The sequence below is a fragment of the Asparagus officinalis genome, chromosome 8 (assembly GCF_001876935.1).
Source record: "Asparagus officinalis chromosome 8, Aspof.V1, whole genome shotgun sequence".
NCBI lineage: Eukaryota > Viridiplantae > Streptophyta > Magnoliopsida > Asparagales > Asparagaceae > Asparagus > Asparagus officinalis.
Window position 1 is genome coordinate 27,739,695 of NC_033801.1, and position 27,151 is coordinate 27,766,845.

At 34.5% G+C, this 27,151-nt stretch overlaps 1 protein-coding gene across 4 annotated transcripts; it reads left to right on the top strand.

The window, feature by feature from the left end:
* Nucleotides 1,132-27,151, top strand: LOC109819700. Of its 4 annotated transcripts, XM_020385525.1 has the most exons (10): nt 1,132-1,271; nt 13,991-14,057; nt 17,412-17,656; nt 19,364-20,852; nt 21,016-21,462; nt 21,536-21,730; nt 23,899-23,955; nt 24,275-24,341; nt 26,496-26,558; nt 26,877-27,151. In XM_020385525.1, exons 1-9 carry the CDS (start codon nt 1,240-1,242, stop codon nt 26,534-26,536), a joined length of 2,640 nt encoding a protein of 879 aa, XP_020241114.1. In that variant the 5' UTR covers nt 1,132-1,239; the 3' UTR covers nt 26,537-26,558; nt 26,877-27,151. The 4 variants fall into 4 exon arrangements, with proteins under 4 accessions (XP_020241114.1, XP_020241112.1, XP_020241111.1 ...); XM_020385523.1 differs by lacking the exon at nt 24,275-24,341; XM_020385522.1 differs by lacking the exons at nt 26,496-26,558; nt 26,877-27,151 and adding an exon at nt 24,430-26,485.

A 27,151-nucleotide genomic window follows, 5' to 3' on the forward strand; every position in this document is an offset into this window, starting at 1 on the left:
AGGATGTGCTTGAGGTCGATGGTAGTAGTGGAGGGGAGACGAGAGAGGGAGTCAGAGGATGCACTTAAGGTTGATGGTGGTAAAGGGAGAGGTGGGAGAGGGAGATGGTAAGTCGGAGGGGAAGACGAGAAAGAAGGAAAGAGAAGGTTAGGATTAGGAGAGAGGAGGGAGGAACAACCATGAATGTTAAGGTTAAGGTTAGGGTTAGGAGAGATTTGGACTAGGAGAGAAGGGAAGAGCAGCGTTAATAATGGCGCCAGTGGCAGAGGTTGGGGAGGATGATTTACGGTCGGTTTGGATATAAAGGAGGGGAAGGGAGGGGAGTTACTTAAACCCAAGAGGAGGGAGTGAAAAGGAATATGCTGGAATGTATTCATTTGTTTGGATAGACAATAAGAGGATGGAAATGTATACTATAATATGTGTTTGTTTAGAGTAGGGATGAGAAGGGAAGGGGAGCTATTTGACCACTATGCCCTTTTAATAAAATAAGAAAGAGTGCCTTTAGATTTTTTTCATATAGAGCAATATTGAAATTTTAAGAAAATTTCATTTTGAAACGTCTACCATTCCCTCCAAATCCGTCCACTTTTAGAGGGTTGAGAAAGTGACTGAATTTTCTAATTTTCCTCCCTCCCCTCCCCAGGGTTGGGGTGGGGGGTAGGAGGATCTCACTACGGCTGTGGTCTCCGTGTGAGAGAGAGAGATGATGATGATGATGATGATGATGATGACGACGATGACGACGACGATGATGATGACAGGTATTTTTGGTACATTTTTGGGTTTTTTCTTGGGAAGTGTAAATAGGGGTTGAATCATAAAAGCCCATCATATTTGGGGCTAATATACAGTGGAACTAATATGTAAGGTTGGGCTACATGAAGTTTTAATTTTTGAGGCATTGACACGCTTTTTCTGAAAAAAAGTTCATAAATTGTCTTGCAATCCTACTTTTATAAACCAAAAAGGGAAAATAATAAAAAAGTAAAAAAAGTCAACTGGATTTAAATTTAAAACATTTAAACCCATGGGCTAATAAAACATATTTGCAAATGAAAATTTAAACGAGGGCGTAAGAATCAAAATTAGGAAGGAAAAGCACACGCGTCGCATTCGGACAAACTTCGCCCAAACACTCAAGCGGCCATCCGTCGAGCTCTTGAAACTCCTCTCTCTCCCTCCCTCCCTCCGTCCCTGCCCTCTCTCTCTCTCTCTCTCTCTCTCTCTCTCATAAAAATGGTCTATGATCTTTCACAGCTCGAGCTCAGGTACTCCTCGATCGCCCCCTAATTGGTTCTTTGGTTTAGAATTCCGTAAATTCTTGTTTAATCTCTTTAATTTTGTTTATAGATGTTGTGAATTGAGGTAATTTCCTCTCGAAAAGATTGAAATATTCAATTTTGGAAAAACCCTTTTGATGTGTCGTTCAGATTAGAAAATTTAACCCTGTTTTTAACTGTAAATCCTACTTTGATGCCAAACAAATGAATTTTTTTACTAACTGGAAAATGGGCAAACGTGGAGTAGGAGACATAAAGAGGTAAATTTGGATATATGTGTATAGGTCGAGTAAAATATGTGTGTTACCTTGCATTGGCTCGTTATTGGGTTTCAGGATTTTGTTATGGTTAGTAAAAAAAAAAAATCATATATCTTCATCCACTAACATTTTGCTTGAATTAAGGATGTTTCATGTTGCTCAAACATGTACCGGAAATGATACCAGTGCCTTTGTAGGGTAACGAGAGGCACATACGATTCTTGAGTATACTGAGATAGACCCTTAAGCATATATTCAAGATGACATTCAAACTAGAAGATAATAAGAATGAGCTTTGGGGTACTGCATAGATTACCCATTAATGGTGAAAACAAGAAAAAGAAAATTCTATTAGATGGTTATAGACCGACTATGTGCTGTTGACTACATTGTTGTCAATTGAAACATGTTCAAAATTTATTTTAAACGTAATGCAAATGTTGAGAATAGGTCAAAAGTTAGGCTTATGATGAGTGGATCTCAAGAAGTGTATGTTGGATATTTTATGTCAAAGCAATTAAAGGTAGTAAATAACCAAATAAAAATACGAAAACTAGAGAAAGAAGTTGTTGGCCCATAAGGCGACAGTTGTGATATTGCTGTCCTAGAACAACAATTACCGCCTTCACAGAGGCCGATGAATGCAACTGTGAATTAGTGGTAAAAGTCGCCTCGAGGTAGCTGACACTTGAGGTTACTGCGAACCTCAAGCCTCTTGCCCAATGTATGCTTGCCCAATGAGAAACTGATAGAAAGATAACGTGAGAGATCAAATAACTACTTTGAGAGGAAGATTAGAGAAATGCTTGATCTCTTTTTTTCTCCCCATCATCCTCTAACGATATTATTTTATAACTCTCGGGGAAGAATGTGCGCTAAGAAGACTCCTTGCACACGAAAGAAAAGAAACGGAATAGTGATGATTACGTGATATTTTGAGAAAGCCGAAATTAGGTATGACATGTTTTACTTATTTGAGAAATAAAATAAAAGGATATTGGGATGTTAGATTTGAAGAATTAGGTAAGGAAAGGAGTATTCTTATTTGGGAAATTCATTTACACCCCTTTAAGAATTCAGATTTGCTAAGATAATTAAGTTTAAAAAGTTGTGATAGAAACCCAATCTTTTCCTACTAATTTTTTCTAACAATCCCTACCAAAGGTTGAATTTTGAGAAAGAAAAGGAAGCTTAAGAAAGACAAAGAAACAAATAAAGAATAGTAAGGCCGGGAAACCTAATATTGTGAATTCGGGAAAGACTGCTTTCAGCTTTGAACCTTTGCTTGGTGATATTTTATCGCAACCTGAGAGGCATAATGCACTAAACATTGAATTAGGCCTCTTTATTAGATATTAACAAAAGTACACATAATATGCATCCATTTAATGAGCAAGTGGGTAGGAGCATTAATGGTCATGCTCACATAATCGTCTCATGAGAGTTATTAGGGTCAGCCCTATGTCCCCTAATTGCGGACTTTACGGTTCCTTTCACGTAGGTAAGTCCTCATAGAGTATTGTAATCAGATATGATACCTCTTACAAATAGTATGTTGAGCTTATTAAGAGTAGAACTCATTCTGGCCAGTCACATCATAAGAGCACCCTTACCTTAGGAATGAGGGAGTAGCTAACATGATGCAAGTTATAAATGCATCCAACACTACAAAGGAGTGTAACTCCAAAGCAAAGCCAGTGCTCCACACAAGAATTATTAGTCTAGCTTGTTTCTACCATATTGAACCTTGTTCATGGGAACAACTCGCTAATCAGAAGGTTGAGTTCCTCATCCCCCTTGATGATCCTAGGATTTTATTCCTAGAGAGATCATTTTATCAAATTGGACTTTAAGAAAATCCAAGGTTATAAATGGCTTTGCAACCATTTTATATATTCACATTATCTTTTAGAGGTGTTACTATGCAAGTATACAGACACGTCATGTAAAATCCACATGTGAAAGATATTAAGGCCTCGTTTGGTACGCGGGAATGGGGTGGAATAGAATGATCATTCTCACTTCTCATTCCTTCTTACCAAACACACCCTCTTTTTTGAAGTTGGGGGTGGAATAGAATGATCATTCTCACTTCTCATTCCTTCTTACCAAACACACCCTCTTTTTTGAAGTTGGAATGCCCATTCTCATCACTTCTCATTCCTTCTTACCAAACACACCCTCTTTTTTGAAGTTGGAATGCCCATTCTCACTTCTTATCAATGAGAATGAGCATTCCCAATGAAATGATAGGGAATGGACATTCCCACTTAAATGGGAATCAATAAAATATATAATTTTAAAATACGTTCATTCCCACTTCATTTTATAAATTACACCCAAACATGAGAATGAGAATGACTATTCAATTCTCACATTAATTCCATTCTATTCCTTCTTCCATTCCATTCTCATTTGAGTCCATTCCCGCGTACCAAACGAGGCGTAAATACATATGCAAGATACACTTGAGGAAATCATTTAGTATTTCATCTTGAAGGATGTCAATATTTGCTAATTCATGAATATCATTGAATCCACTTTACATGAAAGAATTTCATACTAGTAATGTGTTGGAAAATAAATTTTGCAAATATATTTTAATCGAATAAAAAAATATAAATATTTTCACTTATTCGTTATTGCCAAAATTATGATGATGCTAGAGGATTTAAAAGTTATATGTAGGACACACCATGACTGCAAGGTGGTTGCCTACAAGTGAGACTTTCCTAAACCTTGCCTCACCATCTTTTTTCGTATCATCTGTTCCACCTCTTTTGACAAGTCATCATAGTTTTGATAATTTAAGTAATTTAATATTTCACATATATTTTGAATTTAACAAGTACTATCATGCATGAATTCTTGTAATCAAGTGATCCAATTTGTTTATATGGGCATATTATAGAGAATCAAATTAAGTTTGAGTTCAATTGTGACAGTATCGGCACATGACATGATTAATATTGTTATCATTCTCAAAAGAATTACAAAGGTTAGATACAACTGACTGCTTGATGTTCTCGCTGTAATGTTTGTATCAGTCTTGAACAATATCCTTCATATTTTCCCCGTCATGAGGTACAAGAAAATAAGAACAAAGTAAATGCTTATTGAAACAGGAGCATGAGAAAAACATATAAAGTGTCAGAATAACACATATCAAAGCCATAATCCTCCAGCTTTATCAATTTTCTTAGGAGTTACCCATAAGTTCAGTTTGATATTATGCATACTACTACTCTTTATTTTGGATGAACTAGTCATATAAATATATAGAAATCAAAAGACTTACCTCTTGATTTGTTTTGCTGAGACAATAATTCATATCACCTTTAACTAGGCATACACAGTTGACAAAATATACATATCTATATCAACTATAATTTCATATCTGTAATCTCAAATGGAACATTAAACAAGCAAACATATGAAAAGATACACCTATTACGTTTTTAGCAAATATATAAAAAGTATCGGATATCATAACATTTTTTTAGCACACAATAATTTTATAATTAGCAATAGATTCCTAAAACAGTCATAATATACTAGAGTCTAGATACTTACGTCTTTAAAATATGATTAAGGGACGTGTCTAACAATGAATTTGGATCTGTGGTTGTAAATATCAAATAGTCAAATATTATTATTAAGGAAAATTGGAAACACAAGTATACAATGGTTTGTCATAAAACATCGACCAATTAGCAAATACTACTACTAAATATTTAATCAATTGGCAGCAGAAAAAGGTATTATAATTAATTAATTTTGCAAACTAATGTGACATCCACATGTTCACAGTGGAGCCAAAAGGAATTTAATTAGACAGATTTGGTTTAACCAGCACGTAGAAAAGGAACTTGGTCAATCTATACCAAAAGCGGATAGTCTATCAACACTAAATAATAATCAGCTTTATAAATAATGAATTGTGCAGATTACTAGCAGTTATTCATAGTCTGCTAATTTGATTGTTGAAGCTTAACAAGATAAGCACCAAGCAATAGAGACCTGTAACGTCCCTCATGGAGGTACATAAAAATTTGGGCATGACCTGTCTGTAATAGGAAGGATCGACTTGCTTAATAGTGGAGATGCATATGCAATACTCAGGATCACAAGGATGACAGCAGAGCCCATAGAATATCATAATAGAAGAAAACTAAAGTGAACAATAAAATATTACGATAATGATAATAGCTACAAACATTAGTACATGTTTGATAGCTAAAAGTACTACAAACTTCTATTAAGATTTTTCTCCGGAGCTAATCTTCAAATTCAAGGTCTGTAATCCCCTTATCCTTACCGATTGTATGACCTGCGAATGGATTCAAAAACAACAGGAGTGAGCCTAAGGCCTAATAGGTAACCATAAAAATCTCGGGTACAACATAAGGGGATGAATGGAAAGGACAATCACAAATATTTGAACTTGAATGAAGCGATCTCAACATTAAGTTACATTACTTATATCATGATCATTGATCGAAATAAAATAACATGTCAATATGAATAATTAATGTCTAATATTTAGGATTCCAAACTCCCCAATCATGAGATAATTAATAAACCGTGCATGCCTTTATACACCCACCGGTGAGCGTCCTCATACAGGACATTGTCTTCATCGAGATCCATTACTATTACCACCCATCGGTGAAGCTTACTTCACACATGGTATAATCCATGAATATAGACCATCAATCATCAACAAAAAAAAGAATACTATCATTATCAATAGTCGAATCATCGAAGCAAGTCGAAATGCTACAATATAATTATTCAAAGGAATATCAATGGTATAAAACCAAAATAAACAGTATTAGGATAGCAATGGTTAAATAATAAACAAAGAGCCCATGTATGAAGTGAATCAAATAGGAATATCACGAAAATGATAAGATATACAACTTAGCATGGGAAACTAACTCATAAAAATTTCAAGAAGTAATCAATCGAATTCTCAAAGACCTGAGAAAAGACAATGAAATGTTACCTACCGATTGTGTCGGGTTCCTCTGGATCAACAAATGAATCTAAGATTCTCGGTCCTATATACACATACATGTATCAATATGAGATTCTAAACAACTATGTCATTTATTATTTTTAACTTATAACTTATATCATAGTATATGCTACACTCTAGATGGTCACATCTAATACCTATAATATGCACAACAACACAAGTAGTGTACATGTAGCAGTTTGGGATGAATGGATGGTAGAGCAATTGATACCCAAAATACATGAAACTAGGGTCATATGATTCTACTTTCAGAATATATAAAATTTATATCAATTTATGGTATATAGTGAGAGTTATGCTCTTAGCAAACTATATATATCAAGACTGCAGCAGAATAAACAGAGATTGCTATCCGGAATGATTAATTCATTTCATGTACTTAATATTATATAAATGAGCTCATATTTGGCATACAAGTAATGTGATAGATTAGATTACAATTCCCATGAGTTTCATCAAATTATCATTTTTATAATGCACGTTATATGCAAAATAACACAAGAGGGGCAGACTAGAATTGCTAGTGCATATGCTATCTATTAAAACTAGGCTTAGACTTATCAATTGTTATCCAAATTAATTCAAACTTGAGCCAACAGAAAGATGATTGAGTTTAGTTCTGGGAACAGAAAAAATTCTATATATTTGAGGATTTTTATGCAAAATTGTAAAGCCTGTGTGAAGAGGAATCTTCAAATTTGGTCAAAGTTGAGGATTTTTATGCAAAATTCACCCACTAACATGGCTGATCAAATTAAACAATTGTGTTAATTAGAGAGTTTCAAAATAGGTATTTAACAATTGGGTTATCTCTAATCAAAGTTTAAAGCATGGTTGGTTTAGGTTTACATGTTAAGTTTGTATGCATGCTATGACTTAGTTAACTAGATTATAATAAGAGAATTAGATAAGTTAAAATCCTCATACTAGAAGATTATATGAGATACAAGAAAGGAAAAAATTTACTGATTTATGGATCAGTATCGGTAATGGTATCCGATCATCGGAAGGAAAAATTTACAATGTTACAAGACCACTACATGATAAACTCTTATTTGTTGTGCTTAAATCACTAAATCACTTAAAGATTGCGAGAATAATAGATTGTTGTTCTAGATTGTTGGATATTTTATGTCAAAGCAGCTAAAGATTGTAAATAACCAAATAAAAAATACAAATTTTAGAGAAAGAAGTTGCTGACCAGTAAGGGGTAGTCGTGATATCATCGTCCTAGAACAATAGTTACCGCTTTTGCAGAGGTTGATGAACGCAACTATGAACTAGTGGTAAAAGCCCCCTAGGCAGTCGACAGTTGAGGTTATTGCGAATCTCAAGCCTCTTGCTCAATGGATGATTGTCCAACAAGAATTTGATAGAAGGATAAAGTGAGAGATCAGATAACTGCTTTGAGAGGAAGATGAGAGAATTGCTTGATGTTTTTTTCCCATCTTCTATGGATGTTCTTTTATAACTCTTGAGGAAGAACGTGCTCGAAGAAGAGTCATTGCATGCGAAAGAAAAGAAACATGATATTTTGAGAAAACATAAATCAAGTATGACACATTTTACTTATTTGAGAGATAAAATAAAAGGATCTTAGGATGTTAGATTTGAAGAATTAGATAAGTAAATGAATATTCTTATTTGGAAAATTCATTTACACCCCTTTAAGAATTCATATTCGCATAGATAATTAAGTTTAAAAAGTTGCGGATAGAAACTTAAATCTTTTCCAGCTAAATATTTCTAACATGATAGAGGTAGTTAATCGAGGATGATAGCTCTCCTTGTGTCTTAAATGTGATTATATGCTTGTTATTGACTATATAGCTCAAGATGGTAGTTCTATAGTAATGACAAATGTTAAGTATAATGCTAAATGATTTCCATTGAGAATTTGCAAGATTGACAAGCTTTCATGTCTCATTTTTTTCATAAAGCCAATATAGGGGACAATTTTATGGCTAACAAGGATGCTTTAGTAATGTTTTTAACTTTTCAGAGGTGAGTCTTTCAAGGTTACTTCAACGATCCAAAGACCAGACACATTATTTCTTCGAAAGATAGTAGATAATGTTATTTTATCCAATATTGTGGGTAATATTGTTGGATCTGAGATGTAAGTATAGAGGGGGGTGAATAGGATTACTACTTTTTTTTGCCAAAGCTTAGAATATGTAGCGAAAAATGTCAAATAAAAGCGATAAATAAAATAACAATCACCAAAGCAATCGACCAAGAATACACGAGGTTTTATAGTGGTTCAGATAAATAATCCTACGTCTACTCTTTCTTTTCGCGAAGGGAGTTTCACACTTTGTCAGGCGTTAACCTGAATCACAAATCTGATTCAGTAGGCTTCAAAATCGCACCCTATATCTTATCTAAAATCAGTCGTCTAACCTAACTCCCATAATGAGCAATTCCTAACCCTAACTAGTACCAACTCTCAATTCAACCGACTTGAGTACGCCGTAAAAAAAGTTTAAAGTAAAATCAAACGCAAAACAGTTGAGCTCATAATAAAGAACAATCTTACAGCCCTTTCATAAAGCAAACCATCTCCCGAAGGATATAAGCGAAGTTTGATGAAAAACGGTGAAGAAGATCAATCCAAGGGTAACTTTTATCGTTGAAACGATCAGAAGATGTTGTGTACAATGAGTGAGAGTTCAGTGAGGCTTTGGGGAATAAAAAACTCTCTTCAAGATCTCTCAATATCAAACCCTAGAACTTTTCCTCCGATCTCTCTTTTTCTATGATATCTCTCACATTTAGGTCAGGAAAAAGATATCTAAATGTGATAGAAGTTGGAGTATATATAAATAATGAACGTCTGTGATTAAATTAATAAACATATAATCTGTAGTTTTTACCATCGATGGTGCCTCTCGACCATCGATGGTGTCAAGAGACCATCGATGGTTGAGAAGCTATCAATGATATTCATGTCTCTAGACTTTTGCACCATCGACGAATCATAGTTCTATTGATGGTCATCACTCACCATCGATGGTCAATGACCTACCATTGATGGTAGTGGTGTTGGAATCAGATTTGAGTTGATTTTCACGCCATTTAGCCTTGTGTACATCAATGTTTTAAATATCGACTGATAAACTGATATTATTAGCAATTTATCGGTTTTGGGGGTCTTCCGCTATGATAAGTTTGATTCTAAATCGGTTATCGTTTTTAGATATTTATCGCCGATAAAACGGTGATAATGTGAGTTATCGGTCGATATTATCGGCCCAAAAATTAAAATTATCGATCTTCAGTTTGAGTTTTGATTTCGGACACAAGCACATATTCAATGCACTTTAAACCCGACCCGACCCGACCTGAGTGTCTACTATTGGTTAGTGATCCTAAACATAATTATTTATAATTTGGTATGTTTATAATTTATTAAGTATGATTAGATTATATTTTAGAATATTATATTATGTATATCACCATCCGGTAATGTCACTCCGATAAATACTACTTATCCCCGATATATCCCCGATATTCACTATCCGATATGGATTTTGACCGTTCGACAAATCCCCGATAATTGATATTTAAAACCTTGGCAAATCCCACATATGTATTTACCTGTACTACATCTTAAACCAATATTAATACCAAATGAGAGTTTTACCACTAAAATAAGAGATATTGTAGGAAAATATCCTAACAATCTTTTCCTTTTGATAGTAACTAACTTGAAATTTGAAATATCGAAAAATATGCATGTTTGAGATATATAGATAGCAAAAATATGTACAACAATACAAATACACTCTGATGCAATAAAAAATGTTACGCAATGCTCCCCTTACATTTATGAAAAGTGTAAATAAGCATAGGTATTGTAAAACTCCCCCCAATAACGCATTGAGTGTTTGTAAAAATTACAAAAAAAGTCAAAATGTGATACCACTTAGTAAAAGACTCCACTCATTCAAAAACTCATCAAATTTCAGAAACTCATCATATTTCACCAAATTCTCCCCCTTTAGTTATTATCAAAAGTGTAAAACATACCAATGGATATACTCAATACAAGAATAAAATCAGATAAAAAGCATCCAAAAGGTGTATGTGAGAGAAAAGACACACAAGTTCACATGAAATTTTGATAGAAAAATAGTACAAGAGATCAATATTAATTACAAGACACATGAAGACGAGAGAAAACACATCAACATGCACACACGAAAATATTAAATATCAGTGTAAAGTGCATGAATCTGATGGTGAAGAAACTTATACTAGATCATAAGACAAATTTAGGTATATCAAAATGATAAATGAGAAAAAATAAGACTCGAACTATCTCAACCATATCAACTAAGGAACAAAGTGTCACTCTATCATTTTAGCCGTATATAACTTAGAAGGAAGAACAATGTTGTTTGGTGGGCAATTCACACTATCTCTAAATATAAATTATATTAAATTATATTCAATACATGATGACTCCCCATTGAGATATGCACAAGCATGAATCTACAAGTGTGTATCTTTGACCATTTTTAACAAATACACTCAATTTTATGTGGGTTACTGAAGAGGGGATCATTGATCATCTTTTAACAAGTACACTCTTATTGTTTGTTTATATTTCTGACATAAATGCATTTTGTACATATATATAAAGATAAGTTCATGCATTAGCCAAGTCAGAGCTCAAAATCATATGATATAACCTGAAATATCTAAGAACAAAATATGACTCCAGCCTATTCCACAACACTAAACATGGTAAGTATGAAATACATACATATAGATTGAGAAACACATGTAAACCTGTGTATACCATTGAAAAAAATTATCTGAATCAATCTTGTAAAAGTATATGCATATGCATGTCCAAATATTTTTTTAAAATAAAAAAGAAAGAAAACAAAAAAAATTTTTCTTCATATTTTTCAAAAAAATGAAAGAAAAAGAAAAAACACACTAGAAAAAAAAATCTGCAGACAAAGCGCAACATGCTTGATATCAAAAGATAGAATGCCTAAATCTTTTCTCAATCTAGAAAAATGATCTACAAATAAAGGTTTTGTAAAAATATCTTCAAGTTGCTAATTATTGGGAATAAACTTAATTTGAACATTCTCCTTAGTAATGTGGTCTCTAATGAAGTAATGTCTAACACCTAAAAGTTTCGTCTGTGAATGGTATAATGGGTTGTTATTCAAATTAATAGCACTTTTATTGTCACATCTTAAAGGAATCTTCTTAAAGGTGATGTCGTAGTCCTGTAATATCAAAGACATCCAAAGGGCTTATGCACAACAACTACCTAATGCAATATACTCGACCTCTGTATTTGACAACACTATACAATTCTGTTCCCTACTCGACTAAGACATGACAAAATGTCCTAGAAGGTGTACTGTACTCGTGCTTTTCATATCTATATGACACCCAACATAATTACTATCGGCATATCCAACCAAATCAAAAGAATTGCATATCGGAAACCATAAGCTGAATTTTTGGATTCTAATGAGATATCAAAAATTCATTTTACGACTTTCAGATGTGGCTCTTTAGGATTTGCTTAGATTCTCGCACACAAACATATGGAGAACATAATACAAGGAACGATAAGAGACCGCTATCATTCCTTTGTATCTCTTTTCATCAATCGTTATTCCAGTTTCATCTTTTGTAAGCTTTGTCAAAGGCCTCGTCGATGTTGAAGCTGTTTTCAACTTATTCATGTCTAAGCATTTGAGAAGCTCTTTCACATATTTATTCTGTGAAATAAACACTCCATCTTTCATTTACTTTATCTAAAATCCTAGAAAATACTTTAGCTCTCCCATTATGCTCATTTTAAACTCGTTCTGCATTAATTTTTCAAACTTATAACAAAGGTTCTTATTAGTAGCTCCGAAAATGATATTAATGATATCATTAATAAATATACAATTGTACAATAAGAATATTTTTACTAACAAATTAAACAAATAAGGTATTATCAGCAAACCTCTTTTTAAAATTGTGTTTAAGAAGATAAGAACTTAAGCGGTCGAACCAAGCTCGAGGTACTTGTTTGAGACCATATAAAGCTTTATCTAACTTATAAACATAATCTGGAAAAACATTATTAATAAAACCAGTGAGCTGTTAAATATAAACTTCTTCTTTTAGGCACCCATTTAGAAAGATATCTTTTACATCCAATTGATAAATATTGAAACATTTATAACATGAAAAAAGCAAAATTCTGATGGCTTCAAGTCTGGCAATCGGAGCAAAAGTTTTATCGAAACTGACCCCTTCTATTTGGTTATAACTTTTAGCAATAAGTCTAGCTTATTTCTCGTGATATTACCTTTTTCATCTAATTTGTTTTTAAAGACCTATTTAGTTCCTACTATGGGGTGATCTTTAGGTTTCGGAAGTAAATTTTAAACTTTATTTTTATTGTGAATTGATTAAGTTCCTCTTGCATAACAATAACCTAAAATTTGTTATTTATGGTTTTATTCACATTCTTAAGTTTTATTTCAAAGGTGAAATTAACATAAGTATAAAACTCTCCAAGAAAGTAATGAAGATTTTTACCTTCACTTATCCTTGATGTTACCATGGAACAGTAATAATCATTCAAGCGATTGGGTGGATGACGGGATTTCTTTGGGATGATCTCTGGTTGACATTACTTGCTGATTGTTTGATTCTGGTGGATTAGAAATATTTTCTAAATCTTTAGAAGTTGTCTTCTCATCCTTGCCCCCAGTTTGCTCTTGATCATTCATCTCACTTTCCACATGTATCTTTTCTTGTCCAACCTGATCATTTGGGTTCATAACAAGAGCATTTGCATTAGCAACCAAATCGATAGAAGTGTGAGCTTCATCAAATGTAATATGAATAGACTCTTCAAGAATTCTAGCTCTTTTGTTGTGGACTCTATAAGCTTTGCTCCATCAAGAGTATCCCAGAAGCACACTCATCAACTTTAGAATCAAATTTTCCCAATTGATCTTTCATGTTTAAAAGATACTATTTGCAACCAAACACACGAAGATGTGACATATTTGGGGATATTTGATAGTAAAGCTTATAAGAGATCTTATTTAGCAACGGTCAAAGATAAGCTCTATTTTTACTTAGCATGCTGTATTAACCCCTCAGCTCAGAAGTGCTTTGGCAATTTATACCTATTTAACATTCTTCTAGCCATTTCCTGTAAAGCTTGATTCTTTCTCTCAATAACTTGATTTTGTTGAGGTGTTCGAGGAGGAGAAAACTCATGAGTGATTCCTTTGTTAGTACGAAATTCTTCGTAAAATTATATTCTTTTAGTGTTGTATTGTCCACAAATAAATGACTGTCTATTAAAATTTTCTACCGCTTGAATTATTAGATTGAATAACTTTTACTTTGTTTTTGTGAAGGTATTTTATTTCTTGTAAGGAGCAGAAGGTGCTGCCCAGCTATCCAGTTTTGTTCAGTTTTGTGAATGTATGTATTTCCATTAAGTTCTGTTCATGTTGATTTCTTATATCCTATTTTCCAGACAGTTTTTACTAGTATCCTTGTTATAGTTTTGTATTCAAGCTAGGGTTATTGATTTGCCTCTAGTCTTTCAAATGATCTTACACAAGTGAAATATTTCTTGCTACCTTCCTCTTCTTCACTTTGTATGTAACTTTCATCATCTTCTAATTCTGAATCAGATCCATGAAAGCAATGCAAATATATGGCAGACTATCTTTTTTTGTAATATGTGCAATTAGAGGCTACTACGATCTGCATGTGAAAAGAGGCTAAACTTTCACATCTCATTGTAAACGTTTAAAAAAAAAATCAAGTAGTTACCTGACCAGATTGAACTTGGCACAGAGTAACTTTTATTTTTGACCCCCATATAGAGTAGTTTCTGTATGTAACACTTAACATACACTATATGTGACTCTTGTATCATTGGGTATTTGAAAAATTTCCTTCTAATTGAGAACCAGAAAATGATGAATTTATTATATGAAGTTGTCGAAGTGACTTCTCTTGAGAAGCCTGCATAATTATTCATGATCAGGTTGGACCAATACTGGGATGTGTAATTGCCTAGGAAGTTTTGGTTTGAGTTGTTTTTTTATTTATTATTATTTATTTTAGGGAATTGGTTTGTGATATTGCAGAATGGTTCTAGAGCTAACACCACAGTAAAAAAAAAATACATATAAGTGCCACATGGAGCCAAATATATTACAAAACATAGGATTATCCCATGTAAGGATATGGGTGGGTGGGGGGGTGGGGGGTGCACTTCTTGGCCTAGGAATAACCTCTAGAATCCATGTGGTCCACCTTCGAGATCCCAGAACTTACTGAAGTTTTGGTATGGCGCGATAACCACTCAGTGAATGATCCAGATTAATATTATATCCCACAGTGAATATTCAGACATGTATATAATAAGGTTTGGAGTTTAGAATGTAGCTAATATAGGGAGTAACTATGAAGAAACTTCATATTTAGTGTACATACAATGTATTAAATATCGAAAATATCAGAAATATCGGATGGTCAAAATCCATACGGGTTGCGGAGATCAGAGATATATCGAGGATATGTAAAAAATATTGGGTGTCATATTAGATGATGTCCATATGAAACACAATATTGTAGTATGTAATCAAAACATATTTAATGTAGTCTAAACATGAGAAATTGCATCATGAATAATGATATACGACGTTTAGAGACATTAGATGCTAGTAGAGGTTAGAGAGAGAAGACATGAATAGAGGAGAGAGGAAGACAGAGAGAGAAGGGAGAGAGAAGTTGAGAGAGAGAGAGAGGAGAGAGGAAGAGAGAGAGGAGTCTGAGGAGGAGCTGAGAGAGGAGAATTGGAGAAGAGAGGGAGTATGTGGAGAGCGAGGAGAGAGATTCGTACTTGAGATCGCCTAGCGTTTTTAAATTGTTGTGTCGAACGAAGAGGGAGAAGGAATATGAGATTGACTAAGGATTTAGGGTATTTGGGTTTGGGAATTTACTAAGTTTTCGGGTCTGGTGGGAACCAAATCCAAACCCAAACTCAATAGCCTTTTTTCATTTGGATATTAGCCAATATCGGCCGATATTTCCTCAATGAAATATCGGCTGATATTTCCGATATATCAGAAAAAGTGGTAAAAATCGGAAAATGATATTTTTTCATAACTATCGTATTGCAAGAGCATCAAAACTAATATATCGGTCGATATAGCGATATATCGACCGATATTTAATACACTGTGTACATGTGAGAGAGTAGTAATAGGATGTTTGACCTCCTGAGAAGCCATCTTTTTGGGGTATCGTCTTTTGGTCGTACTTTTTTTTGATAATCATACCACAAAAGAAGTACAAATAAACAACTTTAATAAGCATATGGTACTTCAGTAATAGTAAAAACTGAAAGCACCACCTTAAGCATTTTTCTGGCTGTTGCCTTCTTTAAGCCTATGGAATTTGTGTAGCTTCCTAGAGGATTCTATCCATGCATGATAAGTCATCAGTGTACAAGAAGTTGTCTCAAAATGCTCTATGAAGCAAATAGTACTCCACCTTTTGAGTACCTGTTTGTTTGTCACGTTACTGTTTATCTTTATTGTTATCTAGTTGTCCCCATCCTTGCCCTGTTGAGCGCCAAATGCCAGTTTAGTGCACAAGAATCTACAATGCTATTCGATGGCACTTCTTTATTATCGCAGCTTAAAACATCTATGTCATAATCTTATCATTACTCAGTTTCTTTTTCGTTCAACATGCTGTTGGGGCTAGACAGTTGGTCAAATTATTATCATGTTCATTCTGTGGCAGTACCAATCAGTGTTATCAATGCGCGAGGCGCAATGCGGGGAGCAAAACATCTTTATGCGCACATGTGTAAGGAGCAACGTGATGCGCGTGTCCGAGTGATGCGAGGCGCACACCGCCCACATAATTTTTTAAAATACATAATCAAGCGCGGAAGAACATGTTTTTAGAATTCACATGAAAAATGTCATGATAAATAATATCTTACTATAAAATCACAATATAATGCCTTAATTTCTAATGCTAACACCTAACATAGTAGCAAAATTCATAAATTTTCATATCAAATGTTAAATCAAGACTAATATCTAAGCAAAGGATTAGTAATGGTCCTCAATTGAAGGCTACTAAAAAGGCCTAATGGATTTATTTTGTTTTTTTGGGATATGTAATATCAAGTATAAAGACTCGATTGAAATGTTAACAAACAAAACTATATGAGGATATGTACTACATGCACCATGCACAAAGTAAGGATGTACGCGAGGCGCAACAGGCGCTACTGCATCAGAAGTGGGGCGCTTCACCACCACCCTGCATCGTAAGACACCCCGCATCGTAAGGCGCATGAGGCGCGCGCCTTTGAGAACACTGGAACCAATATTAAGATTACACTACTATAATGCCGATCTATGCAGTTTAATGTTTCACTACACAGGCCATTATGAAATTCCAGACTGGAGCCACCATCTTTTGCCCTTTTCTATATTTTTTATTTCCATCTGCCTAGCAGTACGTTTTATGCAGAGAAATATGATTTTATTGTGTTTTTTTGAATTTATTTACATAACAATATCTTGATTTTCCTAATTTTAAATCTAACTAAGAATGACTCCAGTAAAGCGCGTACAAATATCACTCTGAATCCTACTTGTTAGTTAAGAATGGCTGGGTTAAATTTGACTCCATCAAATTATATAGTAACTGTTTTTACTAAATCTTCTTCTTGTTATCTTTTTTATGAGTAATAATTTTGTTCAACATTTATTTATATTTTGATCTTCTGATATTCAGTTGAAACACCAAGATTTTCGGATTCTGGAAATTTTCATTGACGAGTTGACATGTTCCGATATTCTTCCGCTAGTGGCTGCATTTTCTTCAGGTGGCCTTTCAGATATTGATGCAGTTGATGTATGTCAAAAATCATCCAATCCATCACTTACTGGAGAATGTATTTTATCGTTACTTCATGCTGTTAACCCAAAGCTTCGGGTTGTTGACCTCATTGACTGGTCACTTTGGAAAGATATTCTTCAGTATGTATCCTTAAAACTTTTCCATTTCCTTTGGTTTCATTTTTTCTTATTCTTAGGGTACAAATTATCATTATCATTTCAAATATATCAATATATCTTAATATTAAGAGACAAGTTCAGCACTTCCTCTCCTTAATACTACTTGCTATCATGCATATGGGCACAACTTCCTCACTCTTGGTATAAGTTATTCTATTTATTACACAAGTGGGGAGGAGGAAAGAAAATGGTGATATTCCATTAAAGAATAGTCAAGTTTGATCTGATTGGCCTTCCAAACTAGATATCATATCTGAAGAAACCACAAGATGCTGCTGTGCAAAGGGGAAAAGAAGCCTTAGATGAGAATTTGGATTTTCATTCTGATGCTATGTGCTCTTATCTTTATTATGACTGATCTCTGCGATAATTTATGAACTAAATTGGTCTACTTCTGATGCATAACCTCCTTGTCTGCATGACCTCTGATCAGGTTTTATCCTGATGCAGGCACAATCATTGAAATTGTGCCCAAGTATATAAGTGGAAAAAAAGCAACTAGTTATATATATTAGTCCAACAATTTTATTAAATAGATGAACAGAATGGTAGATGGAAACAGGAAATGTAAGCAGAAATTTTAGAGACATATTGGAGGATGCTTACATATGTTCTGTTCAACACAGATGTATGTTATATGCATCTGTCATAAAACATAGGCATTTATTGTTTACATGAATAAACTAAAAATTCATCCATTTTTTCCTTTTGGAAAGTAAGCTTATATTTTATTGATTAGCGATCGCATTGATTTTATCCAACTAACATTTTGGCTTCTATAGATAATGCTTATATCTGAGTATAAATCATTCCCCTGATAGAAAAAACTTGTAATTGATCATAAATGTTTAAGGATGAGATGAGACTGCATTTGCATGTGGCCTATCCCACTCATAATGTACACTAGAGCCAGCTTTTTCCAAATCATATATATTTACAAATTTGCAATTGCTGACTACTCATTTTAATCCATGTTTTTAGATTGAATGTAGTGCTACTTAATTGTGAACAAATATTCTGTTGGTTCAATGTTCATGCATATGGGCATTTGACCTAAATCGTATTTGTATGCTCCTTCGTGACTTGCTAAGGGACCGGAATATTTTCAAAGAAAGTAATTTGGAAATGGTGTTGCCATGTGAAGCAAAGAACAATATTCTATTCTAGGACTGACCCACCTACAAATGCCAACATCTCATCTTTTTAGGACCGAATGGTTTTTCTAGCTTGAAGATGGTTATCCACTCTTTAACAATACATGAAAAGTGTGTTTATCAGAATTGAGCAGAATACGTAGATTGTCATTGAATGCCAATTTTCAGAACATAACATGCAATTTTTCCTGATCATGACGATGCATGTCAGATTGCTTTATGCCAACTTTATGCTTCTGATGCCTTTGTTAGCTTCCAAATTTAGCATACTCTCCTGTGTTCAGTATTCCATCAACATAGTTCAACGTATTCTATCAACATGATGGATACGTTCTCCTCCTTCACCTGCATGATCTACGAGATTAGAATTCTATATGTTTTATTATTCAATTACCTGAAATATCTTAGCTGTCAAGCATGATTTACTTTTTGTAGATTTGATATTTGTTAGGAATGCTGATAATCATTTAACCTTTATTTTAAACGTTGAACTAATGAATATTCTTTCTCTTAGAGATATTTGCCACAGAGGCCTGGCATGTCAAGTTTTGAATTTAAGGTTCTCTCCAATTCGGGAGCTTGAATTGAATGGAAAATTCATGCAGCTGAACACACTCAACCTGGATTCTAGTATTCATTTAACCAGCTTCCAGATTAATTGTTTTAGTTGCATGCCACAACTAATGCATGTGTCTATGTGCTCAACACGAGTGTCCAACCTTTGGACAACAACTGCCGCATTACTGAAACTCCCCTCTTTGGTGGAACTCCGGTTCCAGAGCTGTTTGTGTTGTTATGGTACTGGGCCATGTCCTAAATCTGGCGAATGTTCAAGAAGACCATACAGGAAAAACCAATTTGCTCAGCAACATTCATACACCTATGCAAGACAACTCTCTTTGATCAATGAGAACTTTTTACTTGAAAATCTGCAGTATATGACAGGACAGACTCCAAGTGATCTACACTCTGATGATGATTTCTACACAGATTATATTTTTTCTCAAACAATGGCTGAGGAATCATCAGATGAGGGTGAATCAGATTTTTCGAGAAGACATGGTGTTGGTAATTGGGAAGAAAGATTACATGATGCCACTCTTTATTTTCATGATTATACCAGTTTAACACCATATGCACACAATAATATGTTAGATAGTGGTAGTTCTTCAATACACGCATCATACCAGCTTCTGGAGGCGATCACACATTCTAGTAGAGGAATGACAAATGGTATTTCAGAGATTGATGAGCTTCGAGGTCTGAATAATAATAACAATCTAACTAGGCATGCATCGCTTGATGAATTTATTAGTCAGTTGACCTCCATCAATAATTACTTCACCAGTAAATTCTCAAATGAAAATCATGAATGTTCTTCAGTTAACATGCTTGACTTGAAAGATACTATAGGAACCTCAGAATTTGCTCCAGAAAGGCCAACTTCACATAATCCTTCACCCATTTGCTTTGAGAAGTATTACCGAGAGTATATATTATCTTCTCTGGCTCGTCTGAAAGTTTTAGACAATTTGCCTATAAAAGAGGCGGAGAGGGAGAAAGCAAACGAAACAATTAAGAAATATTATGAGCATATACCATATAACAGACGTTTCAAAGAAAGTGTTCTTAGTATTTTGCAAAAGCGTGAAGTAGGAACAAGTGGAGCTTCTTATAAATATTCTCAGTCGAAACAGCCATATTCTAGAGGAAGTTCTCATTTGTACACCAGATCACTAGCTGCTGCAAAAGTATCATCTTCTCAGAGGCCTCATTTCCATTCAATTTCCAAGTTTAAAAGTCTAATTGAAGGAATTGAGGTTTTCCGCCCACGTCAATTTGAATATCATCCAGCTAACCCTAGCCTCATGGCTTTTGGGACACTGAATGGAGAACTAGTCATAATCAATCACGAAAGTCAGAAACTTGTTGGGTATCTACCATCAGTTAGAGCACTTCATAGTGTTCTTGGGCTCTGTTGGCTCAAAAAATATCCATCCAAGGTATGTTATTAATTATTACCAAAATCATTAGTTGCATTTGTCAACAGTTAATTTCAAGTATCTCATTATAGACAATGATAACCTTACTCGTTATAGACAGTTCCATGTTAATTCACTTCTTAGTAAATTCTCTGATCGTTTTTGGTTTTCTTCTGAACAATAGCTCATTGCTGGCTCTGACAGCGGTTCTTTGCAATTGTATGATGTGAGTAAAATGGCATCAACTGTTACCGATCGATTTTGCGTTCTGGATGCTTGTGTGCACACTTTTGATGAATTTGAGCAGTTGACATCAGTTCATGTAAATTCCACTGATGACTATTTTCTGGCAAGCGGTTTCTCCAAGCATGTTGCTTTGTATGACATAGGCAGTGGAAGGCTGCTTCAGTATCTTAAAGATTTGCATCAAGAGCATATTAACGTTGTCAAGTTTTCTCACCATTCCCCCATGGTATTTGCTACTGCATCCTTTGACCAAAATGTTAGAATGTGGGATCTAAGACAGGGTATGTCACGACCTTGTTACACAACTTGCAGCTCAAGAGGAAATGTTATGGTCTGTTTTTCTCCTGATGATCATTACTTACTATCTTCAGCCATCGACAATGAGGTAAGTTTTAGCTACTATTGATTGCAGGGTGACCTTTATTTGATGACAGTGGTCTAACAAATATCTGATGCAGGTGAAGCAACTTTTGGCTGTTGATGGAAGACTTCATATGCAATTTGATATTGCTTCCATTGGAAGTTCTCGAAATTATACTAGATCATATTACATGAATGGAAGAGACCATATTATAACAGGGAGTTGTGAAGAGAATGTTGTTCGTGTTTGCTGTGCCCAAACTGGAAGGAGGCTAAGAGATATTTCTTTCGAGGTGACAATAACCTGTGTTTATTAGCACTGTTAAACTCATTAACTTGTGATATATGATTAGTTTCTGGACTACTTTGACTCTAAATATTTTATCATAGTTCCAGTAGCTTACAAAGCCATACATATAACTTTTGTTAGGTCAATTAAGCTTGTTCCTTGTTGCAATCTTTATAATGACATCTATGATTCTTGACAAGAAAGTGATTGGTCTAGAGAGTAGTGTTTTCATTTTTATACCCATATAATTGGTTGTTGATTACAAAATGGATAAGAAAGTTCTTCCATCCTCTAGATTACCTGAACTGAGCCCTTTAGCTGATTACCAAATGGGTAAGATTACCTATTTAGGCAACAAATTAGAAACCCAATGTAACCCTCTGATCCAATATATGGAATAATTTAAAGTGAAAATATCCAAGCGCAGATCCCTTTAAACCTGAACACTCTTCTCTGCTCTCCATCTAATGGTGCTGTCCTTCCCAAGTTGGCCTGTATGTGAACATGGCCTCTTTCCTTCCTGCCGGCGGACTATATGTTAGAACACAAGCCTACTAATTTATCCAGTATTGACCTTCCTTCCAATATCTTAGCCTCCGTTAGAATGCAGTAACATGTATCAATATTCTTTTTTGACAAGCACTTGATAATTTATTCCTTAATGGGTTTGAAAAGTAATGAATTGGACAGTTCTGCGGCTTAGTCTGAGTACAAATTGGACACATCACACGGTCATTATTCAAGGAAAAATTCTTCCATCCCCTAGATTCTTTTGGCCCCATTTGCCCCCTCTTTTCATCGACGTTTGTTGAGTACAAAAACAACATAGGAATTAACAAACTCCCTCCCCTCCACTCAAATGATAACTGATCTCTTCTTTTCTTATCTAAACAAGACCCAAAATGCTCAAACTCATTTCATATGCTCAAAACTAATCAAAGCCCATAAATGCAGAAACTCATATGTTCGCCAAACTTACTGATAGATCCTTTAACTTATTGATTCTTCTCGAAATTAAATCGACACCTTCAATTGAACTTGAACCCAAACATAATTAAGTAGAATTCAAAGCAAGGGCAGATCCACATGTATTTGAGGCAGGGCAAGTGCCCTACCTCAAATATGAAACCTCTATTAGTTATCTAACTAAGCTCCTTTACAGTATACTAACAACAAAAGATGGGTGCCTAATCTCATTTGCATATTCTTCTTTCCACTACCTTATTGAAATGTAATTAAATATTATAATGATATTGGTAATTTTGAAACTTATTGTTACATCAACCCTCACTTTCTGATTTTCATAAGTTGTTTTTTTCAATAATTCATATCAAAACTTAATGTGCTAAATTTATAGAGTACGGAATTTTCATTTAAATATATATTTTTGTTAAATTGTGAATATTCTTAGTTTTATGGCACTTACATGTATTTTATGCTTTCATAATTGTTATTTCGCTTGCTTTTAAGCAATGCTTATGAAAAAAAATCGGTCCCAGCGATATCTGCTTGTGTGCCTAAACTTGAATGAACGCTCCACGTCTGGTTCAAAGTGTGGATGGATCTGAGTTGCAGAGCACAAGATCTGATTGCTAAAGATGTTTCTTTTACAAAGAAATCCCGTATCCTCCTCTGAGCATCATGATGCTTCATCATTTTCATTTTGTTTTCTTTTTTCATGGTGATCCCGTGAACTTCATGAGAAATTGGAGTTTGTTAAAAGGAGCCACACTTGGTTAAGGAATTTTGACTATCTATGGTTTTCAGTTTTCATGAAATGACTTCTTTTTATAAGAGAAGAAAGAGCTGAAGTAGGGTGACTGAGAGACAGATGAAAGCCATCTTTTTGGAGGAATTCTAATCATTGATAATTTTCATGAAAACTTTGCTGCTTTACAATATGCAGATTGCACTTTAATTCTCTGCGTTCACCATGTAGCAAGTTAAGCCTATAGCAGGGTATACCATAGGTATATATCATTAATGCAAAACATGGAAATAGTCTTCCTCATATAGTACATAGTACGTCTGTTCTTGCAAGCCTGCCGGGAAGGATTGTGGACTAATGAATAGAAAGATAAATATGATATGTTAAAGATCATTATTTTCTATAACTACGATATGCATCTAGATAACATGTTTATTAATGGAAATCTAACGTGGTCATTGCAGGGTAACAGTTCTAGATATTCTATGTATGTGCAATCTTTAAGAGGTGATCCATACAGGGTAAGACCTTTACTGTTAGCTATGTGCTTAAGAAAATAAATTTCCAGCTTTTTAAGTTACATACTGCGCTAATCATTATTCTGAGGGCTACTTTTAATTTTTTCACATCTATTCTGTAGGCATACTATAAGATCTAGGGTTTGCTTTTAAAGCATTTAGGTTTAATCTCAATAAGAAGAGTGTAAATACAGTTGGTAGAAACTGAGATCTTATCCCTCTCAATAGCAGTTCTTTACCATAACAGACTGTATATGTTGATCCTGTGTTGCTGCTTATTAGATTCTCGTAGCATCATTTGCTCTTAAATTTCCTATCACAGCGACGATGCGTTCTACTTGTATTTAAACTTTTGAGGAGTTCACTCTCCCTTGAAGTGGCAATACCAGGTACCGACTACGAGTTATTTGTCTTCTCCCTTGAACCTTCACTTTTGGCATCATGAATTAGGAAATGATGGATTACAGATTTATTCAGTGAGCTGCAATCTAATGTACTTGATGGTGCAAAATACCATTCAATTAGTTGAGCTGGCACCGGTAGTTTGCAAGTTAATGTGATTTATTTATTGCTGTTTTTCTTTCTCTCATCAATTTTTTTACAAGTTGTTTCCCTGTTGTGTAGGGGCATGTGACTGATTACCAGAGGTTCACAGTTAGATACATTTGATTATTAGGTGAAAAACTGCATCTTGAGGTTCAATGCATTAGTTGCGTTGGATTGTCATATATAATTATTAGACAAACTACGGTGGCATGGTTTAGAATAGGTGACTAAGTCCATTATCATCAATATGATTGCAATTCCTTTTTTTTTTTGAAAAGATATGATTGCAATTCCAAGTCGTTGATCACAAGTTGGTATCAGTTGGAATTCTGTAGTCATTTGGCATAAATTTTCTGGGGTGGAGGTTTGCAGTCTCAGACTGTCAAGAGTTCTTGTATATGACCGAGATCAGCAGGTTCACTTCAATATTGTTTTGTGGGACCATTAAAATACGTAGAGCTATAGTGTTCTTATAATTTATGTATGAAGAAGCTCCATATTTTTTTAGCGGAATGGTAGAAGTGGCGATAACCATACGATGTGATGGTTTTCAATATCACAACCATATATTGAAAACTAAAACTAATTGCTTGTATTCTTGTGTTGTGATGAGTCACCTTGCTCTTGTTTATTTTTTTAATCTCATCGTTACTCTTTAATTTCTTGCTTACTTCCTAATTATCAAGAAATATTCCCTTTTTGTGGTCGATGAATAAAACTTTTCTTCACCAAGTAAATGTTATATGTACATTACAACAACTCAGGCATTCCCGAGCGATTACGTTTACCTTCTTTATGTATGTGTATAAACACAAGAATAGACACCACTATGCCATCTTAAATATTTGATCCACCCAGTATATTGCTGCCTGCTGAGGGATTTGGAAATAGATGAAGTAGAGACCTTAATTCTCTTTATCAGCCATCACAACTAGCTGCAGCATTCGTGTGTACTGTAGCATTTCTTTCAAACCATAGCCCACACAGTGTTGCAGCAACAATTATTCTCTTAACAGCTGCTCTGTAATTCTTCTTCTATTGATTAATATAGTGCATTATTGTATTCCACGCACAGCTTCTCATCTTAAACCCAGACAATATCATGATTTGATTCCTCACCTCAGCTGTGAACACACTCTCAAAGAGCAAGTGTTGCTGAGTCTAAACAGAAATACAACATCAGCAGCATGAATTATCAGTCAACATCCCTATCTTATATAATCTTTCTTTAGTTAATAACCTGTCATGAGAAATTAATCAAAGACTGATGCCAACACACCATCTAAAAGGAATGATATCCTGATTAGCTCTAGATATAATGAACTTCTCACCTGTGCTCCGTTGTTGTGTTTTCCTCATTAACTCAGTACTAGTACCAATTACAACATCTCTAGCATGCAAAATTTGCTTTCAACCCCATGAATCAATGGTTCTATTTTGAACTACCCGAATATTCACCCTTCTTAGATAGGGGCCATGCACCCCACCCACATTATCCGTAGCATTTCTTTATTTAAACAAATAGCCATATCATTTTGGAAGCTGCTGCTAAAATCCAGTAATAAGCAGAAAATACACCAAGGCCACCATGCTGTTTGTCGTTACATAGTTGCATCATGATTGCTTCCCCGAAGAGATCTCCTACAAACCTCGTCAACTTAGGAACTTTTCTTGGTAGAAGCAAGTTACTAGACCAATATACCAAACAATACAGTTTTAATTAATTGGAGTCTCCTTGCATGAGAAAGTTTTCTACTTTGCCTTCACTGAATCTGCATGGTGATCTTTGAATGAGGGCATCACAATCACTGTATGAAAGCCTATTACTGACCCAAGATACTTAAAATATGTAGATAATCCTCTGTATAGCAATGAGTCTGACATATGAGCTCTCTATTCTCCTTATTACCCGCACCAAAATATATAACACACTTTGTAGGATTGGCATTGTTGAATCTGCATAGTGATCTTTGAAATATTCCCTTTTCTTTATGCAGCTTTTCCATATGAGTGTGTTAGCAGCATATATGCACCCTAGTACAAGATCTGAGATCATAAAGGTAGCGTATTTACAGTGTTCCTTATAATAGATCATCTGTTTTGAGTTTAGGGACAATTGTGGATAGACCTCCTGTAGTATTGCGGTTTTTACCTTTACAGCCACTCTAGTTTTATTTTATGATAAACCCCTTGATTGAAAATGTTTTGACTCTTTGACCCTTACGGGGTCTATTTATCAAGTAAACTTCTCTCTTGATGGCAAGAGTCAAAAAAAATTTCACTTAGGGTCCTATCTGCAAAAATAAAACTAGAGGGGTGTTAATTAAGGTCAAAACAGTGACACTATGTTTTGCGTTGCGTTCGTTGGTATTATATAGGTGAACTTGCTGGAATCTGGGGATCATGTTGAAGGAGACTCTTTTGAGCACGGACATTCTGCCTCTAGTATGGGTGGTTGATTTATCTTTCTATTTAGTATGCAAGTACATTGTATATATATGACTAGTGTATGTATTTGAAGTTTAAGCATTTCGTGTCATATTTCGTGTCATGTTGAAGCCTTAAGATGTGTAATCAGCATGTATCATTCTTGTTCACTTTCTCTTGCATGTTATATAGCTGCCAACAACATATTGAAAGTTGTTTTTCATTA